The sequence below is a fragment of the Hydra vulgaris genome, chromosome 08, assembly GCF_038396675.1.
Source record: "Hydra vulgaris chromosome 08, alternate assembly HydraT2T_AEP".
NCBI lineage: Eukaryota > Metazoa > Cnidaria > Hydrozoa > Anthoathecata > Hydridae > Hydra > Hydra vulgaris.
Genome location: NC_088927.1, coordinates 10271051 through 10296644, shown reverse-complemented (window position 1 = coordinate 10296644; position 25594 = coordinate 10271051). Strand labels below are relative to the sequence as shown.

The window sequence follows — 25594 nt, the reverse complement described above, 5'->3', positions numbered from 1 at the left end:
TAAAATCGATTTTTTTAACAACTTACATTAGCAAGAGAAATGTTTGAGCAAGTAAATAAAGCACTTGTTTTTTTAGCATAACCAATGCATTCCAAGTGAAACCATCGATTTGGAATGCAGTTATCGCATTTTATCTATAAAATAGTAGTGGTTTTTTAGGTAATATACCGTCTTTTAGTTGTTAAAAAAATAAAAATAAAATTTTAAAACGTAATAATAGAAAACGGAAGCAAATTTAGTTCATATACCCATTTATCTAAATTTTTAACTTGCTGTGTGTTTGGTCCTACTTTATTCCCACATATTCGACAAAGTTTATCTTGCCAACTTCTCTGACCTAATAATTTAAACATGCACCACCATTTACTGCTTTTTTTTTTAATTTTATTTCTGTCATAATTACAAATACAGTTAAATTACCTCCTCTATCAATAAGTAAATGCACCACTCTCTTTCTAAACTCTATAACATCTTCAATTGGAAAGTTAAGCACCAACTCTTGCCCGTTCATATAATTTTCAGCAAACTAAAAAAATTTTTTTTACAAACTCCTGATTTAATTAAATGATACAACTACAATTAAAAAGAAATCATTATCAATTTTCATTAATTCGATTTAAGTAAATCTTTGAATCTTATGAGTTCATAACTTCAATGGTTTCACTGTAAACCATAAATTAAAAGTGAAACCATTCACTGTAAATTTATGATTTGCAGTTTTAGTATGCAGTGCTATGACTATGCAGATTTATTTTAAGTTCTTATTATCTCATTTAAACCTTTGCCTTATCTTTCTTGTTTAAAAATTATTAGGCTTTGACACTCAGTCAACATTTTTTGATGTACTTTTTATTTTTTCAAATTATGTTCAAATTTATCCTAACTATGTATGTTTCAATAAAATTACCTTAAGACAAAAGACTCCACATGATAAATTGTCTGTTTGTAACGCATGTGGTGATGTCACTAGCTTGAATTTCTCATCAACACCGTATCTTTGCAGCAAGTAACTACTAAGATATTTACAAAAGAATTATTTAAATTTTTTGAAAATCTTTTTTTGAATTTGATTTCAAATTGGAAAATTTAAAATCATTGATTTCATACTTCCATTTTGTTTCTTCTTTTAGTATAGAAGCTTTGGCTTCACCAAGAGGGTTGATATAATGGATTGTTTTCTCATATGGTTTGATAATCTTAAAAAGTAAAGCCTGTAAATATTATTATAGAAATTACACTAAAGATCAAATGTTCAGTATTGTGCAACTAAAACACTAAAGAGGCTACTGAAAATTATAAACATGTAGACTGTTTTAACATTGGTTGGTTAACATTGGAAAATAACGCCTTGTTCACACATTAAAAATATTTCTTATTCAAAAAAAAAAAAGGCACAATTAGAAAAAATATTTTAATATATTTACTGTTAGCGTCCAATGAAAATTTGCAACAACACAGCATATTAAAATATCAAGCTTAAAGAGCGCATTCTGAAATGAAACATAAATTTTATTAGCATTAATACCTTCATATATCTTTACATTATTAAAAAAAAAAGAGATAGCACAAGACAATAAATTACCACATTTTTCCTTCTTATCAAGTCAGTTTGATGTGGCAACTCCTGTAATGAAAGTAACCCAGCTGGTGCCAATACTTTGATTCGATACTTATTATAAAATTTTATATATAAATACACATCCATTATAAATATATATATATATATATATATATATATATATATATATATAATATGATATATATATATATATATATATATATATATATATATATATATATAATATGTATATATATATATATATATGATATATATAATATGATATATATATATTGATATATATATATATATATATATATATATATATATATATATATATATATATATACACATATATATATTAGTAAAAAATCACTTAACAAAATTTATTTTTTTATTTTACACTGTGTTTCATCAATAAAGACTTTATATATATATATATATATATATATATATATATATATATATATATATATATATATATATATAAATATATATATATATATATATATATATATATATAAACTCTTCCTGATGATCCAGCAATTGTGAAACTTAAAGTTGATGACAAAAGTTAGATAAGTGTTTTTTACTAATTTAATTTATATATATATATATTTATATATATATATATATATATATATATATATATATATATATATATATATATATATATATATATATATATATATATATATATATATATTAGACTGCTTCATTTTGGGGTCATGAAAAAATTTAAAGTACCATGGAGTTTTATCTGCTGCGCAGACCCCTATTTTATTAGTAGATTTTTTTTTTTTTTGAGTTTTAACCACTTTTAGGGGTTGCTCAAGTGCCCTAATGGTCTAATTTTAGACTTATTTACCCTTTTTTAAGCTTATTTTCAACACGTTTGAGGGGGTTCTAAAACTCAAAATAATTCTATTTTTTTTTCTTTCCAGAGTTTCTTCTAAGTTAATAGAAAAAAAAAAAATGCATGGTAATTTAATTTGCTTAAAATATTTTGTCTAAACCTAACTAAAAAATTGCATAGTTATGCGGATTTTTACCAATTTTTACGCTTCGCATTTACTTTAATACTTTAGCGTACTTGCTTAAACACGTTATGCGAATTACTTTTTAGCAAAGACGATATTTAATTTTCATTTAAAAACGCGGGAAATAATTATTGATAACTTTCATGATACACTTACTTCATATGCTTATTAGAGCTATTTACTACAGTTTTATTCATGTCGGGAAAAAGTAAGAAAAAAGTTAATTTTTTGGTTGGGGAATCCAGGTCATCCTTACCAAAAGACAAATTTTCTACAGAGCAAGAGGTTTTGCAATACTTCTTGCATTTAAAGGAGAAGCATCCAAAACAAAAAGAAAGTAGAATTATCCACTGTCCGTTGACAAAACACTTTGAAATCAGATGCCATAATGAAAAGTCTTTATGCTGCACTCTTTCAAAGTTAATTGCACCTTGGTTGAAGGGTGGATTTCAGATTTTGCAATTACAAACAATTAGGTAGGTACCAGACTGTATTTGTTTTTTTTTTATTATTTGTATATTATTAGAGGAAAACAATTAATATAACAAATATCTGCTGTTAAATAAATTAATTAACAGAAATAGATGTGTTGTAAAATGTTCAGAACCTACAAATCACATTTTTTAGTAAAAAGATAGCGAAGCTGATCCTAACTTGGAAACTGTTAAAAAAAAACAAATCAAGACAAACTTTATCAGAAATTGAAAAAAGGAGGAAATTTTTAACTCAGATGAAAAGGATCTTTTGGATTGCACCTGAGCTCGATACTCTGGTTGCAATCATTAAAGCTGATAAGAAAAGAAGTTGTCGAGACAAGACTGAAGATATTGCTTTTTTATTAGACCAATTAGGAGATAGAAAAACAAGAATAGGTGGATTAGACACAAGGTACATTTCCTCTGTTAACAGGAGTTTATCCAAGTTTGAAATGAGATCAAGTTTGAATGAAACCATGTCAGAGAGTGAATTCAGCTCAAATGGATCCGATAAAAATGAAGATAATGATGATTTCCCGTATCCAGATCCAGAGTTAAAGAAGAAAGTCAAAAAACCAGATACTGTTCTACTTCCAAAAGATATTCTCAAGAGAACTGCTGATACTGCTGTTGGGGAAGGATTAAGTCATAGGCAGCATACTGCCATGGTTAATAGTATAATTGCTAAATCAGGTGGAAATATAGATGAATTTAAATGTTCAACCTCTACAGCATTAAGAGCAGCAGATAAAGTCATTTATGATGAATCAAAGAGGATCAAGGACCATTTGAGAAATTTCAGAAATAATAATAAGAACATTTTAGTTCAACTCCATTTTGATGGAAAAGTATGTCATGAATATACTGATGGGAAAAAATCAGAAAAAGATCGATTAGCAATATTAATAAACGGTAACATGGAAACGCACCTGCTGGGAATTCCAGCTATTTCTTCCGGAACTGGCGAAAATCAAAAAAATGCGATCAGAGATATCTTGAATTGCTTTGACCTTACAAACAGTATACAAGCTGTTACATTTGATACAACCAGAATCAACACTGGAAACAAAAATGGAGCTGTTTCTTTACTGGTAAATGAAGTTTTTCAGCGACCAGTTTTATCTATTGCATGCCGACATCATATAAACGAGCTACACATAACACATTTCTGGAAAAATTATCCAAGTAGTGCTACTTCTGGACCAGATAATATGCTGTTTAAAATATTAAAATCAACATGGAATGATCTTGATGTAGAGAACCAGGTAGGGTTTTACAAAATTGGTTAACATTTTTGTAAAATATTATTGTACCCTAGTATTTCTTCAATTTTGAGCTCTTTGATTTTTTTTTGACATTTTAAATAAAAAGGTGTTGAGAAGATTGACTATTCCAGATGAAACATGGCTTGGTCATCAAAAGCATGAAAGCATAACGTTCTGCAGAAATATTATCACCCATGGGTCTCTGAAAAAGGTAGCCCGATGACTAGATGTTTTAATATGTAGTTATGTATACAATATGTACTATGAAGTAGTAATATATCCTAGATTTTTCTTGTTTAATTCTATTATTCTTTATAAGACAAAAGTATACATACCTATGTTTATTGCATTATACCAATATACTTCTGGTTTAATTTTTAGGATGGGGCTACAAGGAAGGACTACATTGAGCTGACAGAGCTTACACTTATGGTGCTTTCTGAGGAAAAGAACAAGTTTCGTACACCCGGAGCAATTCATCATGCCCGTTTTATGGCAAAAGGTAGAGAGTTTTAGGTTTATGATAGGAAAAAGTCCAAAGTTAAAAATTATAGCTTCATAGCAAAAAAAATGAATTTGTTATACATGATCAAATATTTAGCTTTTCAAAAAAAATAAAAATGTATATTTTTATAGGTATCTACTACCTAAAGCTCCAGCTTATGATGGATGCAATACCCAGTCTGACAAATCGACTGAAAAATGAAATTACTGAAGTGGCAACTTTTGTGGCTGTTTTCTATACTACCTGGTTTCTCAAAGCTGAACTATCTGCTGTGGCTCCTCGTCAGGTAGGTACCAAGTTAACAAGTATGATATATATATATATATATATATATATATATATATATATATATATATATATATATATATATATATATATGTATATATATATATATATATATATATATATTATATATATATATATATATATATATATATATATATATATATATATATATACATATATATATATACATATATATATATATATATATATATATATAAGGATTCTATTATAAATAAAAAGTTTTGATTAAAAGTTTCTAAAATATAAATTTTTTTAAGGTAAGCTAGTTAGTTAACAATTTTTTGTTTATCCAGGATATGAGAGCTCTTTGGCGAATGAATAGGTTTAAGGAGTACAATTTGATTGGGGCAGAATCAGTCATTGAATCAATCAAACGGCACACATGGTTTCTGGACCCTTACCTTGTTGTTCTTGCCTTAGCTGATGAAAACTGTGAAGAAAGAGGTGAAATTGCTCAAAAATTATACAGCTTTGAATTTCGTAGCTTAGATAAATATTCGTTAGCCCGAATAAAAGCTAACATGGAGGTCCTCAATTCTTTAGACTTCAGTGGACCGAAGCCACCAAGCTTAGTTGAATTGGTCACAGAAAATTCGTGGCTTTTGTTCCTTATGATAGGGCAGAGTAAAAGTGACTGTCAATGGATGAAAACCCCGCCAGAGTATTGGACTTGTAAGGATTTCTACTTAAAATTTGAAGATGCTATTTTTAATCTTACAGTTGTTAATGATTGCTCTGAAAGAACTGTTAAACTCATAAAGGACAACATTGATATTGCCAGAAAGGAAGAAAAAAGACAAGATTCACTTTTATTCATGCACAATTACAAAAGGAAGTATGTAGGAAAAAGAAAAACCTCCAAGAAAAACAAAAAAACAATATAAAAATATTGCATAATATTTGTAAAAAATAACACTATTATTAAGAAATATATAAAATCAAATCGCTAGACGTTTTATGACTTTACATATCAACAAAGTTATTGTTGCGTAAAAATTGGAAAAAATTGCACTAAATTTGGGATTTTATAAATAGATTTGCATGAAATATTTCAGATAAATAAAAATACGATGCATTTTTATTTGTTTTTTCTAACTTAGAAGAAACTCTGGAAAGAAAAAAAAATTTAATTATTTTGAGTTTTAGAACTTGCTCAAATATGCCAAAAATAGGCTTAAAAAGGTCTAAATTCAGGCGATTGGGGCACTTGAGCAACCCCTAAAAATGGTCAAAATTGAAAAAAAAAAAATTCTATTAATAAAATAGGGGTCTTCGCAGCAGATAAGACTCCATGGTACTTTAAATTTTTTCATGACCCCAAAATGAAGCAGTCTAATATATATATATATATATATATATATATATATATATATATATATATATATATATATATATATATATATATATATATATATATATATATATATATATATATATATATATATATATATATATATAGTTTAAGCAGCATTGCAGTAAATACCTACTCAGGTAATATAAGATACCTTTAACACTGGTATATTGTTATTAATTAAAAAAACTTCTGAAAAAAATCTTACCTTTTTCTGATCACTTGCCAGGAGTTTAAGATAAACATAAACAATTTCATCATTTAGACAGTCATTTAACGCATCTTGTAATGAGTAATCATATACCTTACAACCACCCAGATTGGAATAGATACCCATTACAGCTTTAATAGGTCTAATCTGACAAAGACACTCCATCGGTATATCCCCTGTTTTAAAATGTAATAGTAATACATATATAGACTATTAACAGACTTAAAAAAAACAACCATAAAAAAATATTTTAAAAGCATTTTATTATTAGTTATATTTTAAATGTAGTTATATTTTTATATTTAATTGGTGTGCTGTTAAATGCAAATTAGTTGATTGGTGTGCCATTAAATTCTAAGTACCTTTCAAATCTTCAACAGGCAACTTTTTTTTGTATCTGTTACCACTATAAATATACATGAAGCATATTTACATAATATTTATTTACATATTTGATTTTAGCTCTTTAAAATAAAAAAAGAAGATAACTATTGTAATGTTGGTAGTGTGGTAGTTGTAAAGCGGTAGTGGTGTAGTGGTAAAGCACTCAATTCATAAGGGAGAGGTTCCTAGTTCGATCCCCACCACGTCCTTGGTAGTACCGCGCTCAACTTGTTTCTCCGCGCAGCAGCCTTGTTCATCAAGGTTCGTGTTTCGGAGTTATAGAGTTGAGAGAGGGTTATAACCACTACTAAATAGCCTCCTCACCTGTAGTGGCCTTCTCGGCCTTGAGGTGGTGAACAACAACAAAAAAAAATGTTTATTTTATTGAAAGAAATTAATGTGACTAGATGACTAGAGAGAGGTAGGGTTGAAGTAGAGGTTTCTTTTAATCTTCAATTTGTTGACTATGTCACAAACCCATTAATACATCCTGCTAGCCCCTGATTGTGACAAAAGTCTTTTTTATCACATTCTATAACAGAATAACATATACCTTCACTGTTTTCAATACTGCTGTAATTTTATGTAACAACATTCTCTAAAACCTTATTTAAAAATCAAATTAATAACTTTATTTTACATTTTCTAAGATGATCTAATATGTTAGAAAATCATCAGTGTTTCCTACACTACATACATAAATCAATATATATTAGACAATTATCAATATATATTATATTAAAATTATCAATATATATTATATTAAAATTAACTAGATGTACATGTTCTACAAATACACACATCAAATGATTTTTTTTAACCATGCCATTCGCTGCATATAGTCTGACAATGTTATTTTTTCAGAAGTGGTAAAAAGTAAGCATTACAACCACCATGCTACGTAAATTAATGTCTTTACTTTTTTTCAAAAATTACACTAAGTTAATTTTTGAAAAAAAGTGAAGACTTTAATGCTGTAACTAAATACTAAATTATATGATAGCACTTCACATTTCTGGAAATATTTAAGTCATTTCTATTTTCGGTTCATTTTTAATAGCTTCAAGAGAGTCAAATGTTACTCACACGGAATCTCCCATACATATATATATATATATATATATATATATATATATATATATATATATATATATATATATATATATATATATATATATATATATATATATAATATATATACATTTATAGAAGGAACCTCTAAGTTATGTCTGACACAGACTTAGTTTATAGTCAAAACAGCTATTTACAATGATCAATTAAACCACTGTAAGTTTTTACACTGTTTACCTTGCAGTTATGTTATTGTACCTTCCAGCATTACTGCAGAAGGTAATTAATGACTAAAAGGTACATAAACTGTTGACAGATTGTAAATCAAGCAAACATAAAATACTTTTATTACCACTGTGTTGTTTTTAGAATTATTTTATTTTGTGTTGAGCTATTGTTATACTTAAAAGTAACAAATATAAGCATTGTTATCTTTATGTGTTCAAGTATAGCTTACAATATTTCTATATTTTTATTTGTTATTTTTATTTTATTTTAATTCAACTCCCCAAGTCCACTGAATCAAGTAGGTTACTTTAGATGAGGTTACAATCCTCTCTCAACTTTATAACTCCAAAACGCAAACCTTGATGAACAAGGCCGCTGCGCCGAAAAACAAGTTGAGAGGGGTATTACCAGGGACATAGTGGGGATCGAACATCACAAAATAAAATAATTATAAAACAACTTAATTATCTAAAAATAGTTATCTAAACAACATATGATTGTTGTTTAGATATCTAAATTACTTTTAAATTAATAAAGAATTCTAAATTTCTAAAGTAAACTGTTTATGATAGTATCATTTTCTTTTTAAAATTGAAATAAAAAGTGTTCCTCGAAAATTGTATTTATTTTTTGAAAGTTTTCTTTTCATGAAACTAAAAAATGTATAATTTTTTAACTGAGTTTTTCTAATATCTTTTAAAATAATGATTTGGTTTTGATTTGAGTACAAGTATTTGTTTACCAGTACTGATTCCATGAAAAAGATTACACGATTTAAAGTTGTATGGTTTTAAATTTTTAAAATTTGAATATTTAGTTGATTCATCTGTATCAGCTGTTGGGATGGATACATCACTAATAATTTGAAAACATTGGCTTTGTTATGATACATTCAGTAAATTAATTTTCCACCCAAAAAAGCCAATTATGGCTTCACTTTTTTAAATACAAATTTATAGGTAGATATCTAGTTATTCCTTATATATCATTAGTATGAACCAAAAAACACTAGTTACCATTTATAATTTACAGTACAATGTGGGCTTTTTTGTTTCCTATCTCATTATTTGATAACAATTGATCTAAATTAACGGTAAGAAATATAAAAATAATACTAAACAGTACATTTATATAGAAAAATGTAATTTAGTAATAATAGTTGATAGGTATTATTTTTAATAATAGGTATTATTTTTAGGAATTAGTTAGCTTTTTAATCATTTATCATTTTAAGTTTTTTTCATCATTTATCCATTAAAGATTTTTTTTTTCAAAGATTCAAATTAAATAATAAATACCTCTCTCCAAACTTTCAATGAACTTTTTAATGTGCAATTTTTTGTGAGTACCTTTTAAGGGAACATTATTCAACTCAGTGAGTTTGAAATTGCCACATTTTGTAATGTGGGCTACATAATAAGGACCTTTAAATCTTGGCTTGAATGCAGCCCCTTTGCTTCTTCTTCCTCTTATATCCAGAAGTAAAACTTTATCTCCTACCACAATTGGGTCTAAAGCTACTTTATAATTTTTCAGAACTCTAGCATCATAGTATTTTTTTTGTTTTGCTTGAGCATCTTTGATGTTCTAAAATCAATTGAGTGTTGAAATACAACTATAATTTTCTAAAGATAATGTGTACAATTAATGTGTTATCTCAACTAAGTAACTACAAGTAAAAAATACCTTAGCAACTAGATTTGTTAAATTTTCAACATGGCTCTTATTTTTTTCAACTTCAACTACAACTTCTTCCTCTGTAGGACCAAAATCAGGAATTTCCTTAAAATATTATGCAATTCCTATAATAAATGCACTTGTAATATTTTAAATAAATGTACTTAAGTGTTTTTTAAACACCTAAGTACATGTAATAAGAAAATGTATTTACATCTTTTAATTCACAACTAAAAACAGGTAAGCGACCCCCAAACATTATCTCAAATGGCGAAACTTTTGTAGAGGTTTGTCTTTCAATTCGTAGTGGATACAAAACTGCATCAAGGAATTCATCCCAATTGGATTGATTTTCATCAATTAGTTTTCTTATTTTTCTAATAAAAATTAGTACAATAAATAATTTTGTTACAAATTGACTGAAACAATACTTTAATTTCAATGTTTTTATATGACCAGTGCAGAATTTAAAAATACACAAAATAAGATGAATGCCTTTTTATATTTTTGTTTGTGTTTTCATCCTGGCCATTTGTTTGAGGATGATAGACAGCCGTTTTTCTTCTCTTTATTCCTAACAACCTATACATTTCGTTGTTCAACTAGAAAGACAGTGAAATTTTCGTAAACTCATCGAAGTACTTTTGTTATAAATTAAAAAATCAAAAACTTATATATAAGTCCTTACCTCATTACAAAACTCTGTACCATTGTCAGAAAGTATCACAGATGGAAACCCAAATGTAGTTACTAACTTAATTATCGACTTTGCTACTGTTAAAGCCTCCTTATTTGGCAATGCATAAGCAACAGGCCACTTTGAAAATAGATCTGTGCAGCTCATGAAATATTTATTTCTTATTGATGTTTCCGTAAACGGGCCAGCAAAATCTATCCCAACAATTTCCCAAACTCGTGTAGTCTAAAAAAATTAGCTCAAGTATTGTTGCTGTATTTGGTTTAGTCAGTTTTTTTTAGCTAAAATTCTTATTAAATTAATTATTTTACAAAATTCTATATTTTTGAGTATGGAAAAAAGGCAATAGAAAAATTTTGTTTTATATTAACATCATTTTATTATACCTTTATTGAATGTAAAGGTTCTGATACGGAAAGCATCTGACCAGATTTTTGACAGCGCTTGCATTGTTTTACCTGTGAGATAAATATTAGTTATAATTACTATTAAACCATTAGTTAAAAACTGTGATAAAAAAACATGTGTAATATAGAGTTGTCTAGAGTGTATATCTTGGTAGGGCCTTTAAAGTATTTAAAACAGTCAGGCTATTTTAAATAATTTATAAAAACAAAATTTAAACATTGAAAATCAGGAATTCTATAGAGGAAGTAAAAATGTTAAAAGTTAACTCCTCATTTAAAAAGTGAACAATTTACTCATTTTATAATGTCTCCGCTGATATTAGGCCAATAATATTTTTCCATAATTTTGGCATTTGTTATTGTTTGGCCACTATGTCCACCTAAAGGACTGTCATGCTCCGCTGTAAATATTTTTATTCTTTCTTCTTGGTCTACAATAACATCTGCATATACAGAATTTCCACAAACAGTCACTTTTCTATTGAGCTTACCATCTACAAATAATTAACAACTTAAAAAGCAGTTTCGCTAAAAAAATGTAAAACTTGTATATCATTAACCATCTTACTTTCTACAGAATATTTTTTCGCCACACTTTGAAACGAACGTTTATCATTTTTACCAAGACCAGGTGGATATATGTTTTCCGTCAAATATTGGATAAAATTATCAAAGTATTGTGGTTTTTTCTCTTCCTTTTCCATTGTAGGCTGGAAAATAATTAAAAATATGTATTGTTATATAATAATAACTTTTAAAATTTATATTATACATACTAACACAACCTGCATACAACTTAATAAAATATTGGTTCTATTTAATATGTATTTTTTGAACATCATTGAACTTTTTCTAATTTGACTAGGCATTTAGAAAGGTATTAGAATATCAATGTAGAAAACTATATTTTCCTTTTAAATCAATAAAGTATTAAAAATATAAAAATATATTTTACACAACTTGCGTATTTTTAAAAGTCTTTTGATTACTAATAATATTTCAACTATTTTATTTTTATTTTTCTAAATACCTTAACTTAAAATTACTCTTGTGTTTTTATGAGAAATGTCATATTCTATTACAGACAACAACATAAATAATGAAATTATTATTTATGTTGTTGTCAAGTTTTATAATAATTTAAATTACTATTTAAATTATTATAATACTTAATTATCATTTAAATAGAGATCAACCTGTGCTATTTGTGATGATTCGTCTTTAGAACTGTTTTCATTTGCACTATAACAAACGCTCAAAAGATTCTAATGGTAAAAAAAAATTAATAGAGTCATAATAAAATAAACAATTAATACATGTCATAATATAAGTATTAGGCATAAAAAATAAACTAAAAAATTAATTTATATGTGAAACCTTCTTTCCTATTACCAGACTTTTATCTAAAACAATAAAAAAAAAAATATGCATACAAAAATAACAATTTGTTTTATTTTATTTAAAAATAGTAACAGACAGGAGTGTTATATTTTATTTCAAAAATAGGCAACAGGTTGTAAGAGGAACCACCAGCAAGTGAAAGTTGCATTATATATGAAACAGATTTTGATTAGTGGAACAATTTTCTACAGCCCCATGGGATTAAACTTATTGAGCATATAATGTCTCGACAAAGCAAACAAATAATCATAGAAAAAAATTATTAACTAAAAAAAAATCATCGTCTTTATCAGACAATTTACTCACTAACTCATTGGTTCTGAAATGAAATCAGTCATTTAATCAATCAATATACTTGATTGCCATTGGCAATTTGCCATTAGTACTTTATAAAATTGCATAAATAATTAGGATGTTTCAATTAATGGAACTAATGCAATCTAGAATAAATTAGAAGCAATCACAGCAATACTAATCAGTAAAAAATTTAAAATGTATGAAAATTTGTTCTAGCTTTATTCCTGGAATAATCAGTTATTAAAAAAATATCAATTAATACCAAATTTAGTACTGAATTTTATAAAATGACACCTTTCACCAGTTGATCTTAAAAATCATACCTTTGTAAAGAGTAAGAACTTAGCAATACTTCAGCCTAGTAAAACATAATTAATATATACATATAGATATAAATATATAAATATATATATAAATATAAATATATACATATATATATATATCTATATATATATATATATATATATATATATATGAATGTTTATATATATATATATATATATATATATATATATATATATATATATATATATATATATATATATATATATATATATGTATATATATATATAGATATAGAGATATATATATATATATATATATATATATATATATATAAATATATATATATATATATATATATATATATATATATATATATATATATGCAGCCCTCTGTCTGTAATAAACTAATAATGTTAAAAATATGGATAATAATGATGATTGGTTGATTTTGTTTAGAAATCAAACAATCATAATGCCTAATTACAAGATTTTATCATAGCATATTACAAGGTTTGATTAATTATTATGCAGAATGTTGCAATTTAATGAACAATACTTTATTTCTTGAGATTCCTTCCAATTCAGCAAACAGATATAATATTGCTTCAGGGACCAAGACTTTAAATGTAAAATCACTATCCTAAATGAAAAAACGAAATTTTAAACTTTTCTTTATTTTAAAATAATATTAAACAACTTAAACAACTTTAAACATAGATAATCAATTTCTTATTTGCTTATATATAACACTTACCTTGAGATTATTCGATAACTTGCTTCAAGTCAACAATAAGTCATCTTTTTGTTGATTTGTCAATAAGTTCATCAAATCTTTGTCCATAAGGTTCCCTTTTATTTTAAAATTAAGTTGAATCTTGTAATTATGTTTTCTTATATCTATTACAAAATATAACCTTAAATTATCTGCGAAAAGTAAATTTACAAATACTTAATAAAGTTTACAAAAGAAAAACAATAATGTTAACATAATATTAGTAAAATTTAAAATAAAACTTACGTTTTGATTTCATACCAGAACTATATATAATATGTCTATAACTGTATAGCTATAAAGCAATAAATAAAACTTCATTTTTAAAAAGTCTAAAATAACATTACTTAATTACTAAAAAATTTTAAATTAAAAAAACGATAATTTTTTTTTATTTTTACAAATTTTGACATTATGTTTTAATATTTGTTTGAAGCTAATTTCATTATTAAATTTTCTTAATTAAATCCGAAAGAAATAAGCAACTTTTAACAGTAACGGTGACATAAATTACACATACTTGACCCACAAAAATTGACTTTAGCAATGCTAATGATAAAATTTCACAAATTGATTGCTTTGTGAACTTTTGAAAAGCTAAATAATATACACATATATTATTATGCATATATATAGACACACAAACAGACACACACATATTTATATACATACATAATAGATAGTACAAATATAGTGTGACAATGATACCTTTTTCAACTATAACAACTTTTTCTTGATAAGAAATACCACTTATTGAGTCTATTAAATAAAGGAATATATCTATTAAATTTGATTTATATATAATCAAACTAAAGACAAATTTAAAATGACATAAAAAATTGTATACCTGCACATGTATTGCAAATTTTGAGCAGATCATTTTCCCATAATTTATAACATCCAAAATGATATTTATCATTATCAGTAGATTTTTTACACAACACATAATTTACCAATATTTTCTCCATTGAATATATGTAAACTTAATTAAAAATTAATATTATTTCATATATTCGAATATATGAATTAAAACGAAATAAATAAATAGACTTATACTTTAATATTATATATACATATATATATTCTATATTTATATATATATATATATATATATATATATATATATATATATATATCTCTCTCTCACTCTCTCTCTCTATATATATATATATATATATATATATATATATATATATATATATATATATATATATATATATATATATATATATATATATATATATATATATATATATATATATATATATATATGTATATATATATATATATATATATATATATAGAGAGAGAGAGAGAGAGAGTAGCATTTTCATTTTCAAAATAAGTATTAGAATTAAAATGCTAATATGAATTGTATAAATTTTATTGCATAAACTAATACATTATACTATAAAGTATTACTATAAAAGCAGTAAAAAGCAAACCCTAAAAAACTATTTAATAGAGCTGTTTTATCTTTATCTATAAATATTTGTTTCATATTGATACTTATAATACTACTTGTAACATACGTGTTTGTATAACCTTGTATATCAAATGAATTTGTTGCTTAGAATATCATATCCCCCATGGTAAGTTTTATTTGAACATCATTGACCATAAGTCATATGGTCAATCATATTATATGATAGGATATATGATATTTAATTTTTTCAATATTATTTAACTCTTTCTAATTTAACTAGGAAATGTATTTGAACTCGTATGTCAAAAATTATATTTTCCACTGCTAAAAATCAATAAAATTTTCCAAAAAACTCATTTGTTTGTTATTTCGGTCGGCTTAGGTGCACTTCTAATTACTATAATTTTAAATCGCATCTGTGTTTTCAATTTTCTTACGGGGGATACGATATTCTAGGCGGATACGATATTATATTACATGCAACAGGGCAATCTGTTTATAAACAACAGTCATAAAATACGAGTTAACTTAATACTGACGAATCGCTTTTCATAACTTGCTTTGTTCCTCTAGAACTATATTGTTTCAAAGATGAGACAAAACAGGTTTTTTGGAGAAATCCGAAACCATCCTCAACTAGCTACTGTAGGCCTTTCAGATTTAAATATAAAAAAGAATACAAAGAAGTAGTTCTTGCAAAATATGAGTCAATAATGTCATCTACTAAAAATATAACATTATCCAATGTATCTATTTTATTGGAGGACGGTACAATAAAGGAAGTTGTAGTACAACATATTGTAAATATAACAATGATAGATGCAAAAATTCAAACTATTCTTACCACAGCTACAAACTCTTACTAATGCTATTCAGCGTGTGGTGCATCTCCAACCGAAATAAACAATCTATCTTTATCAGTTCAAAAAAAAATTTTAGAAGGCAATATCAGGCATGGTGTTTCAACTTTGCATGCTCGGAATAGGTTTTTAGAATGTATGCTCCACATCTCATACAAGATGCCAATTATGAAGTGGCAGGCTAGAGCCGAAAGAGAAAAAAGTATTGTTAAACTAAGAAAGGTTTGAGTTCAAGCTGAGTTTCAAAAAAAACATGACATTAGCTCATTAAAATTTAAAACATTCTATTGGGAAACTGCTTCGCTATATGTAGAACTTTACCTTGGTATCATATCGCCCAAACACTTCATTAGATTTTGACTCATGGCTATAAATCATAAAACTATTTACTCTTCCATTAGGTATGTTTTCTGAAGAGGCCCAAGAGGCTACCAATAAGGCTATTAAGATCTTTATGTGAAAATTTACAAGAAAATGCGATCGGAAAAAAAATTATTTAGACCTTTTTCACCTTCTTTTATGTGTATCTGGTCCTTTAATTTGCACATTTAGAAGGATGATGCATAACAAAAAAAAAGTCAACCATCTGGTGTCATTGACTTATTGCATGAGCCAACAACAGAATACTCTACTTAAAATATAAATTTAGATATTATTCTTGTTATTAATATGCTAGGTGATTTAACGGAACTTTTTATAAATCGGAAAAATTGGAGTTTTAAAATAATTTGCGTAATTATGTAATAAAATTTAAAGCCTTTTCAAAACAAATTTTTTTTTCCCGCAGGTTGTGTTTTTCAATGTAATAAACTGTTTCTAATAAAAAAAGTTAATGAAATTTTTGTGTTGGGGATTTTAGCTAGAAAATGTCACTTTTGACCCACTGTGGATTGTTTTGAAAATTTATGAAGCCATTCTTTTATTTTTATCTTAGCAATGCCTAGTGGAAAGTTTTTTAACAAATTGGTGCCCCAACAAAAGATTTTAGGAGAAGCCAAGGCACTATATATATATATATATATATATATATATATATATATATATATATATATATATATATATATATATATATATATATATATATATATATATATATATATATATATATATATATATATATATATATATATATATATATATATATATATAAATATATATATATATATATATATATATATATATATATTTATATATATATATATATATATATATATAAATATATATATATATATATATATATATATATATATATATATACATATATATATATATATACATATATATATATATATCAGGGCCGGTCTTAGGCCGATTTGACCGATTGCTCCAAATGGGCCCCGCGCTTGGTAGGGGCCCCGCAATTTATAGCATATCATTATAAATGGCAGTAATTTTTTTTTATAAATTTCTATCAATCTTAATATAATTCGTACAGTTAACGTTGAACGTTTAATGCGCATGGTAACGTCTATTGTTATTTTTAGTTTATCTTAGTTATTGCGGTATATGGTATAAAATATATTAGTTTCCAATCTACTTTCGAAAGTTCCAGAAGTACTTATTTCCGAAAATTCACGAGGTAAGCAATGAACATGGCGGCAGCTTTTATATTGTAAAAGATTAGGCTGTATTTACTTTTGAAATGTTTGTAATATATTTTTTGTTTGTTTATGCTATAATTATTTTTCATTTTGTTTACTATTAGTTTTATTTACTTTTGTTTAACGCAAACTTTTCTCGTTTTTCAGTAAATATTTTATATTTAAGACAATATAAACTTTATTGGATAATTTTAAGAGTACTTTTTTTCAAGTCTAATAAATAATCTTAATATTAAATGTTTGTTTATTTATAATAAGATATTTGCAGTAATCAATTGCTTACATTTTTATTTATGTTTTAATTTGTTGAGTTGTTTAGATACTTAAGATTTATTTTTATTTGTTTTAATTTGTTGAGTTGTTTAGATACTTAAGATTTATTTATCTAGACTAGATACTATATTATAGTATCTAGAATCACATAGTCTATATAGTTCAATACTTTAGTAAACATTATATTAACTAAAAACAAAAGAACTTTTAAGTTTGTTTTCATGCTTTAAATAAAAAAAGCTATTTTTATGTTTTAATCTTACTATAATTCTAATGGATTTATTTATTTATTATCTCTTTATCAATATGTTTTATTATATTTTATCTCTATATTGTTTTAACTAATTGAAGGGAAAATGTTTATATTAGTTTTGTTAATTTTACTTTTAATTTTGTAAGGGGGATTTTTTATTTAATTTAGTTTAATTAAACTATTTTATTATATTGTGCAATTTAGTAGTAAAAAAAGAGATAAATTTTTAGTTTTAAAGAACACTAGCCAAAATATGAGTAAAAGACAAAGGGACGTCGGTAGAAAATATCTAAGTGGTAACATGAAGAGAACCTTAGCTAAGGTAAAGAAAACTGAAGCAGAAAAAGAAAAAGGTGCGTTAGATAAATATTTAAGTAAATCAGTAGATCTGTTTGAAACTGAAAAATCAGACAAACAAATCGAGTCAGACGACATTGAAACAAATATTTCTAAAGAAATTACATCAGAAGCTAGTAGTAGTTTTCTTTCTGGATGTAATGCTCAACAAAATACATCTGAATTATGTATAAATATATCTGTTAACACACACAAGGATAATGAGGATATTTCAGAATCAAGAGAAGAAAATTCAAACCCACCACTATGTGATATTTTAAAGATAAAAGATGACCCTGCTACATGGCCAAATAAAATAAATCAAAATGTCAGAGATTATTTAGTGAACAAAGGACTCCCTAAGATCACTGTAGGAAATTTTCCGCAAAATGAAAAAGGGTTACATTTTTCGAAATTTCATTGTAAAAGAAAATTAAAAAATGGGGAAGTTATAGAACGACCATGGCTAATATATTCTGAATCATTTGATAAAGTTTACTGTTACTATTGCAAACTTTTTGACACAAATTCTGATTCTGCACTTGCTACTTCTGGATTTGACAGCTGGTCAAATATTCATACAAGATTAGAGGATCATGAAAAATCATAAAAACGTTTGCAATGTACACTTAATTGCTATGAACTGCAGCAAAGGTTATCTACTGGATTAACTGTTGATACATTAAATGAAAAGTTAATAAGACAGGAAACAAAACGCTGAAATCAAGTCTTTGAGCGACTTGTTGCTTCTGTACAGTTTTTGGCAGAAAGGAACTTGGCATTTCGTGGGTCTGAAGAACAAATTGGAAATCCACATAATGGCAATTTTCTAGGCGTCATTGAATTGCTAGGAAAATTTGATCCAGTTATGCAAGATCATATACAGAAAATTATTAACAAAGACATTCATGATCATTATTTAGGCAAGACCATACAAGATGAAATTATTGATACTATAGGCCAAGCTGTTCTACAGGAAATTATTGCTAGAATTAAGTCGGCAAAGTATTTTGCAGTGATTCTTGACTGCACTCCTGATATCAGCCATCAGGAACAGATGTCAATGGTGCTAAGATATGTCGCTGATGGCACACACTCAGATGTCCCAGCAGGAATTTATGAACATTTTATAAAGTTTATTATAGTTGAGAGCAGCACTGGTGAAAATTTAACACTCTTGTGAAAGAAATTGAAATGCTAGGACTAGATGTTGAAAACATCAGAGGACAAGGGTATGACAATGGAGCTAATATGAAAGGGCACAATTCTGGAGTGCAAGCACGATTTTTGGAAAGAAATTCACGAGCTTTCTATACTCCTTGTGTGTGCCATAATTATAATCTTGTTCTAGGAGATATGGCTAAAACGTGTTCAGATGCCATGACATTTTTTGGAACCCTGCAGCGTATTTACACCTTTTTTGCTTCATCTACAAAAAGATGGACTGTTTTTAAAAAGCATGTGAAATGCCTGTCTGTTAAACCATTATCAGAAACAAGATGGGAATGTAGAATGAAAAGTGTTAAAGCTGTACGATTTCAAGCCGCAGAAGTGTGTGATGCTTTAGAAGAACTAGCAAAAAGCACAAATGATGCTCAAGGGAAAAGTGAGGCTGAATCATTAGTAAGCCAAATGACAAATTATAGGTTTCTGGTTGCACTATGTTTTTGGCACTCTTTATTGTTTCAAGTAAATTTTACTAGCAAGGAACTTCAAAGCAATACCATAGACATTGCCGCGGGGCTGACATCTTTTGAAAAATTGTTTGATTGGTTGAAGACATACCGAGAGACTTGTAGCAGCATTGATTGATGCCAAAGAGCTTGCAAATGAGTAAGAAGTTGAACCCATATTTCAATAGAAGCGCTGTTACAAGAAAAAGAAAATGTTTCTTTATGAATCTTCTGACGAACCAATTTTAGACCCCAAGACAGAATTCCGGGTAAATTTTTTCAATCAAGTTGTAGACAAAGCATTGCAATCTCTTCAACCACGGTTTATGCAGCTGAAAAAACACCATAAACTTTTTGGATTTCTATATAATTTTCAAAATATGTCTAAAGAAGATCTCAGAAAACATTCAGCCGACCTAGAAATTGCTTTAACAGACATTACAAAAGATAGAGAAGGGTTCATGCTTTCCGAAGAAATGGAGGCAATTAAGCCAATACTGCCCGTTCAACAACAAAAACCCAAAGAACTCTTTAAATATTCGGCTTGTAATGATAGGTCGACTGCATTTCCAAATTTGTTCATAGCCCTAAAAATACTGATGACAATTCCAGTTACAGTCGCTTCCGGTGAAAAAAGTTTTTCAAAACTAAAATTAATTAAAACCTACCTTAGGTCAGTAATTAACCAAGAGCGACTAGACAATTTGGCACTAATATCAATTGAATCTCCTATAAGTAGAGAAATTAATTATGAAAAAAATCTAAAAGATTTCGCAAGCAAAAAAGCAAGAAAGATCCACTTTGACTTATAGATTATTTGTTTATTATGACAATAACAAGAACTGTTTTGTTTAAATTCATTGTAATATTTTTATTATTGTTTATTGATTAGTTTGTGGAGTTATGTTTTTTTGTATAATAAATGTGTTTCAATAATTTTATTAATAGTAGTTATTGTAAAAAAAAAAATCAGGTGGGCCCCGCAAGCATTCGTTAAATTGGGCCCCGCAATTTGTAAGGCCGGCCCTGATATATATATATATATATATATATATATATATATATATATATATATATATATATATATATATATATATATATATATATATATATATATATATATATATATATATATATATATATATATATATATATATATATATATATATATATATATATATATATATATATATATATATATATATATATATATATATATATATATATATATATATATATATATATATATATATATATAAGAAGTCAAGTGAAATGGTGTTAAAAAGCTCAAAGCGTGGTGCAGTGGTCTGAAAAACTCAATTTTTGAATTATAAAAAAAAATAAAAAAGTCTGTAGTTTTTGTAATTTTTATTATTTTTAACACAGCATTGTCCAGGCCAGAGTTGATAACGCCTCCCGGTGGCAAAGTAGCTTTGTGCCGAAAGGGCAACTTTTTTTGGAGGCGGAAGCCACTGGCGGCCGCGTTCAGAAGATATTTTGGAGGCAAGTTTTTTTAAAGACCGCCTCCGGTGGCTTCTGCCTCCCGATTGGCAGCAGCTACCAGAACTTATTTTTGGAGGCAGAATGTTTTAAAGGCCGCCGCCAATCGGAAGGCAAAAGCTACTGGGGGCCGCCGTCAGAAGATATTTTTGAGGCAAGTTGGTTTAAAAATCGTCTCTAGTGGCTTGTCCCTCCCAATTGGTAGCATTAGCCAGAATTCAATTTTGAAAGCAGAATGTTTTGAAGGTCGCCGCCAATCGGGAGGCAGAAGCCTCTGACGGCCCCCGTCAGAAGATGTTTTAGAGGCATGATGATTTGGAAACCGCCTCTATAGGCCTCCCAACTAGCGGCAAAAGCCATACTGAAGATGATATTTTAGTCTCCCGTCGCCAGAAGAAATAAAAACAAAGGGTGTTGCCATGTTTTTCAATAAAGGAAAAGGAGCAGGAGTTTTTGATTGCTAATAAACTCTCGATTTTAAAAAGTGATAAAGAATTTGTTAAAACAATCAATAGCAAGTGAAAAAACAGCTTAATTGTTGTTTTAGGCTGTTGTAAAATACTCTCTTGAAAATAAAAAAGAAGAAAATTTTGCTGTTTAATTGTTAGAAAGTTGAAAGCCTTTTGTGCTCTTCTATGCAAAATAAGTATAAAACTTCGTTTTATCAATAGGCATCTTAAACTGTTTCTTGGTCAAGATGATTATTTAAAGGAGAGCGGTTTCATCAAGATCTTAAAAAAATGGATGATCGTTATCAAGGACGTTTGGAAAAACACATGATGGCAGACTATTGTCTAAAAGTACTGTCCAACTTTCTTTTGTCAACGTGCATCAAGCAAGTTGACAAAAGAAAGAGCTACAAGCAAAAGTTTCTTTCCAATTGAATATTTATGAGTAAACAATTTGTTTGAAATCCTTTTCAAAAATATAAAATGGCGTTACCTTTTTTAAATTCATAAAAGGCTTGACTTCGATAGGATGATGTTTATGCTATAAATTGTTTATTTTAAACGTGTTATTGACTTTTTTTTCATTATTTAATTTTATAAAAAATAAAATCTTTCAAAATATACCCTAGAATTTTTAAGTGAGCTTCAATTCAGAAATACTTCGGAAAAAATGTGTTAACTACTCAAAAATATTTTTTATATATGATTAACGTAATAAAGAGAATTTGACTTTGTCAAGCAAATCCAAATTTTGCCTAACTACTAAAATCGCGTTCAATGTTTTATCCGAAAGCCGACTTCTCAAATGGTTGCAGACCATTGCAAAGCTAATAAAACCTCGTTCAACTTTGACCTCAGAAAATGCAGCACCAAAATCAACTTGAGAAATATTGTAAAGTTCCTTCCAGTTAGGATCATCACGTTTTAAATGCCAATATTCAAGAGTATTAAAGTTTTTATTCACACCAATACGTGGCTCACTATATACAATATTTGTTATTTGCTGATGAATTCATGTGTTTTGTATAATATCTACGCTTTGACGTTGACCTCCTCCTGAAAGAAAAGATATCAATTATTTGTTTATCAAATAACAAGTATTGTCTAATCGAACTGATTTTCGAATCATTAAAAATTGCAAAGTTTTTCAAACACTTAAAAGATAAAAACTTTTCTTTAAATTTGACTCTTTGACCTGAAATCTAATTTTTTTTAACTATATTTGTTTGATTTGTGAAGAATAGAAAAAAAAATGGAAGAAACGAATAATACTCTATAATTACGAAAATCATTAATATCAAGTTATTGAGTAGTATTGAACTTTTATCGTACACAGTGTAGAAATTCTTGATTTTTAAATGTAATTGAATAAAATTTATTTAATGAACCACTTGATATCAAATACTGGTTAAATATAAATTACTGAATGATAGCAAAATCTCTACCTGAAAATTGAGTCAAAAGTTCTTCATCCTCATCTCGTAAATTTTCAGGCTGTCAAGCAATTTCAGCAAGTTGTCTTAGTGAGTTTACAAAGTGATGAATCTTAAGTAGATGATCTACTTTGTGGCTTCTCAACAAATTATTGAAAACTTGATGACTAGCACTATTCCATGCAAAACGAGGATCCAGTAAGAGAGCAGCAATGAAAGCATCACATTCAAAAAACCTTTGTGAACGTAAATTTAAAGCTTCAAGAAGTTTAGATGTTAAATTATTTTGTCCATTGGCAATTGTTTCTAAGTTCATCACAATTTACCTTCATCGTAAAAAGAAGTCCGACATGGTATAGTCTGATCTCTGAAAATTCTTCATTGCATAAATTATCGGCTCAAATGTTCTTGCATATTCCTCAATAAATTTCCAGGTTTCATCATTTAATCTTAGCTCGCAGTTATTTCTATTAGTCCCGATTTGTTCATATATCGCTATTTTTTCAAACATGTGTAACATGATGTAAATACTACTCCATCTCCGAGTAATATCTTTGGTGGTCTCTTGAGATCAGCAAAATTTGCATCATATTTAGGCGCTTGTGTATTTCTTATAAATTTTCTTATTTCAGCAAGAGTGGCTTCAAACAGCTCTGTTACGTCTTTTGCAGCTAATTGGCAAACACGCGCTTCACAAAACATTTTCTTTCAGATTGCACCAATATTGTTTTCTAACACATTTACTTTTCTCTCTTGTTCTTGAGTATGTGAAAGCCTTTCAATCCCATCGTCTGTATCTTCAGAATTTTCTACAAGTTCTTCCTCAAAATCGACTCCGTCAAACAGATCAAAACCTTCAAAATCAAACTGTTGTGTTTCCTAAACAAATTCATTAAAAATGATTATTTGATTTTGCATTTCTCTGATAGCATCAGAAGCTTTGATCACATATTTACTTTTATTCGAACAAGTTGAGTAAATATCATCTGCCCCTTTCCCTACTTTTGCAATCAGAGTAATTAGCTGATCAGCTAAAAACACTCCAAGTTGCCGTTCGTGCTGAGTGAGTATTCCCAAAGTTCGATCGTGTTATTTTCCATCTTTTGTATACCGAATACTTTCAGAAAAAACATTTGTATTAAAACGAGATACTGAGTCAAACATTAATGATAGTAAAACATTTTCTATATCCTTTGCAATAATTTCATAAATTTGGTCAGCAGCTTTAAGAATAAATTCTTTTGCTTTTTGACAATTCTATCTCACACCAAAACCTTGAAGAGACTTTCTAATCATTTCATTCTTCCCAATGTCATCAGCGACTATCATAGGCAAATTTCTATTCAGAATAGATTTTATGAAGTCTCTTATTGTATCGTTTATATCGAAGTCAAATTTAACTTTTTAACCTGAAACGAAAATAGCATTTTCTTCACCGTTACCCTCATTATGATTGTTATTTCGAACTCTCCTCCGCAGATGATTTTTGAGATGAGAAACATTTCCGACAAGAATTGCTGGCTTTTGTTCTGCGCACACTTTGCATTTCCATCTGTTATTTTCAGTCGAAAAATATTCTTTTACTTGTATGTTTTGCATTTTTCTTTACATAAAGCTTAAATCATCTTAATCAATCTCTCAGAAAAAAAGGTTAACTAAAATAAAATATTAAAGAATACTATTGCTTATTTCTCGAATCTTAATGAATAAGAAATTCGAACAATGAAAATTCCATCGTCTGGAGACTCTTTTCAAAAAAAACTTTATCATTCCCGTAAAGTGTGAAATTTTTACTCTTTTTTTACCATCTTTTTTTTACTTAGTAAAAATCTCATACTTAACTTTTACTGTATTTTTAT

General features: G+C 27.2%; 2 protein-coding genes and 2 long non-coding RNA genes across 4 annotated transcripts; 2 read left to right on the top strand and 2 right to left on the bottom strand.

The window, feature by feature from the left end:
- Positions 1-12755: 12755 nt before the first annotated feature.
- On the bottom strand, positions 12756-13801 carry LOC136084164 (uncharacterized). Its single transcript, XR_010640371.1, has 3 exons — positions 13716-13801; positions 13198-13232; positions 12756-12896 (listed from the first exon to the last, which is right to left on the bottom strand). It is a non-coding gene; the product is annotated as an uncharacterized LOC136084164 (long non-coding RNA).
- A 372-nt stretch (positions 13802-14173) lies between these two features.
- LOC136084163 (uncharacterized) lies at positions 14174-14869 on the bottom strand. Its single transcript, XR_010640370.1, has 3 exons — positions 14779-14869; positions 14640-14690; positions 14174-14226 (listed from the first exon to the last, which is right to left on the bottom strand). It is a non-coding gene; the product is annotated as an uncharacterized LOC136084163 (long non-coding RNA).
- A 3776-nt stretch (positions 14870-18645) lies between these two features.
- Positions 18646-19290, top strand: LOC136082996 (zinc finger MYM-type protein 5-like). The gene has a single exon (XM_065802408.1). It carries the CDS (start codon positions 18646-18648, stop codon positions 19288-19290), a length of 645 nt encoding a protein of 214 aa, XP_065658480.1.
- Positions 19291-19874: 584 nt separating this feature from the next.
- On the top strand, positions 19875-20492 carry LOC136082995 (uncharacterized). The gene has a single exon (XM_065802407.1). It carries the CDS (start codon positions 19875-19877, stop codon positions 20490-20492), a length of 618 nt encoding a protein of 205 aa, XP_065658479.1.
- Positions 20493-25594: the final 5102 nt, after the last annotated feature.

Excerpts from the sequence above, each read along its gene's own strand:
- LOC136082996 (XM_065802408.1), top strand. The coding sequence starts at position 18,646 with ATGAAGAGAACCTTAGCTAAGGTAAAGAAAACTGAAGCAGAAAAAGAA.
- LOC136082995 (XM_065802407.1), top strand. The coding sequence starts at position 19,875 with ATGCTAGGACTAGATGTTGAAAACATCAGAGGACAAGGGTATGACAAT.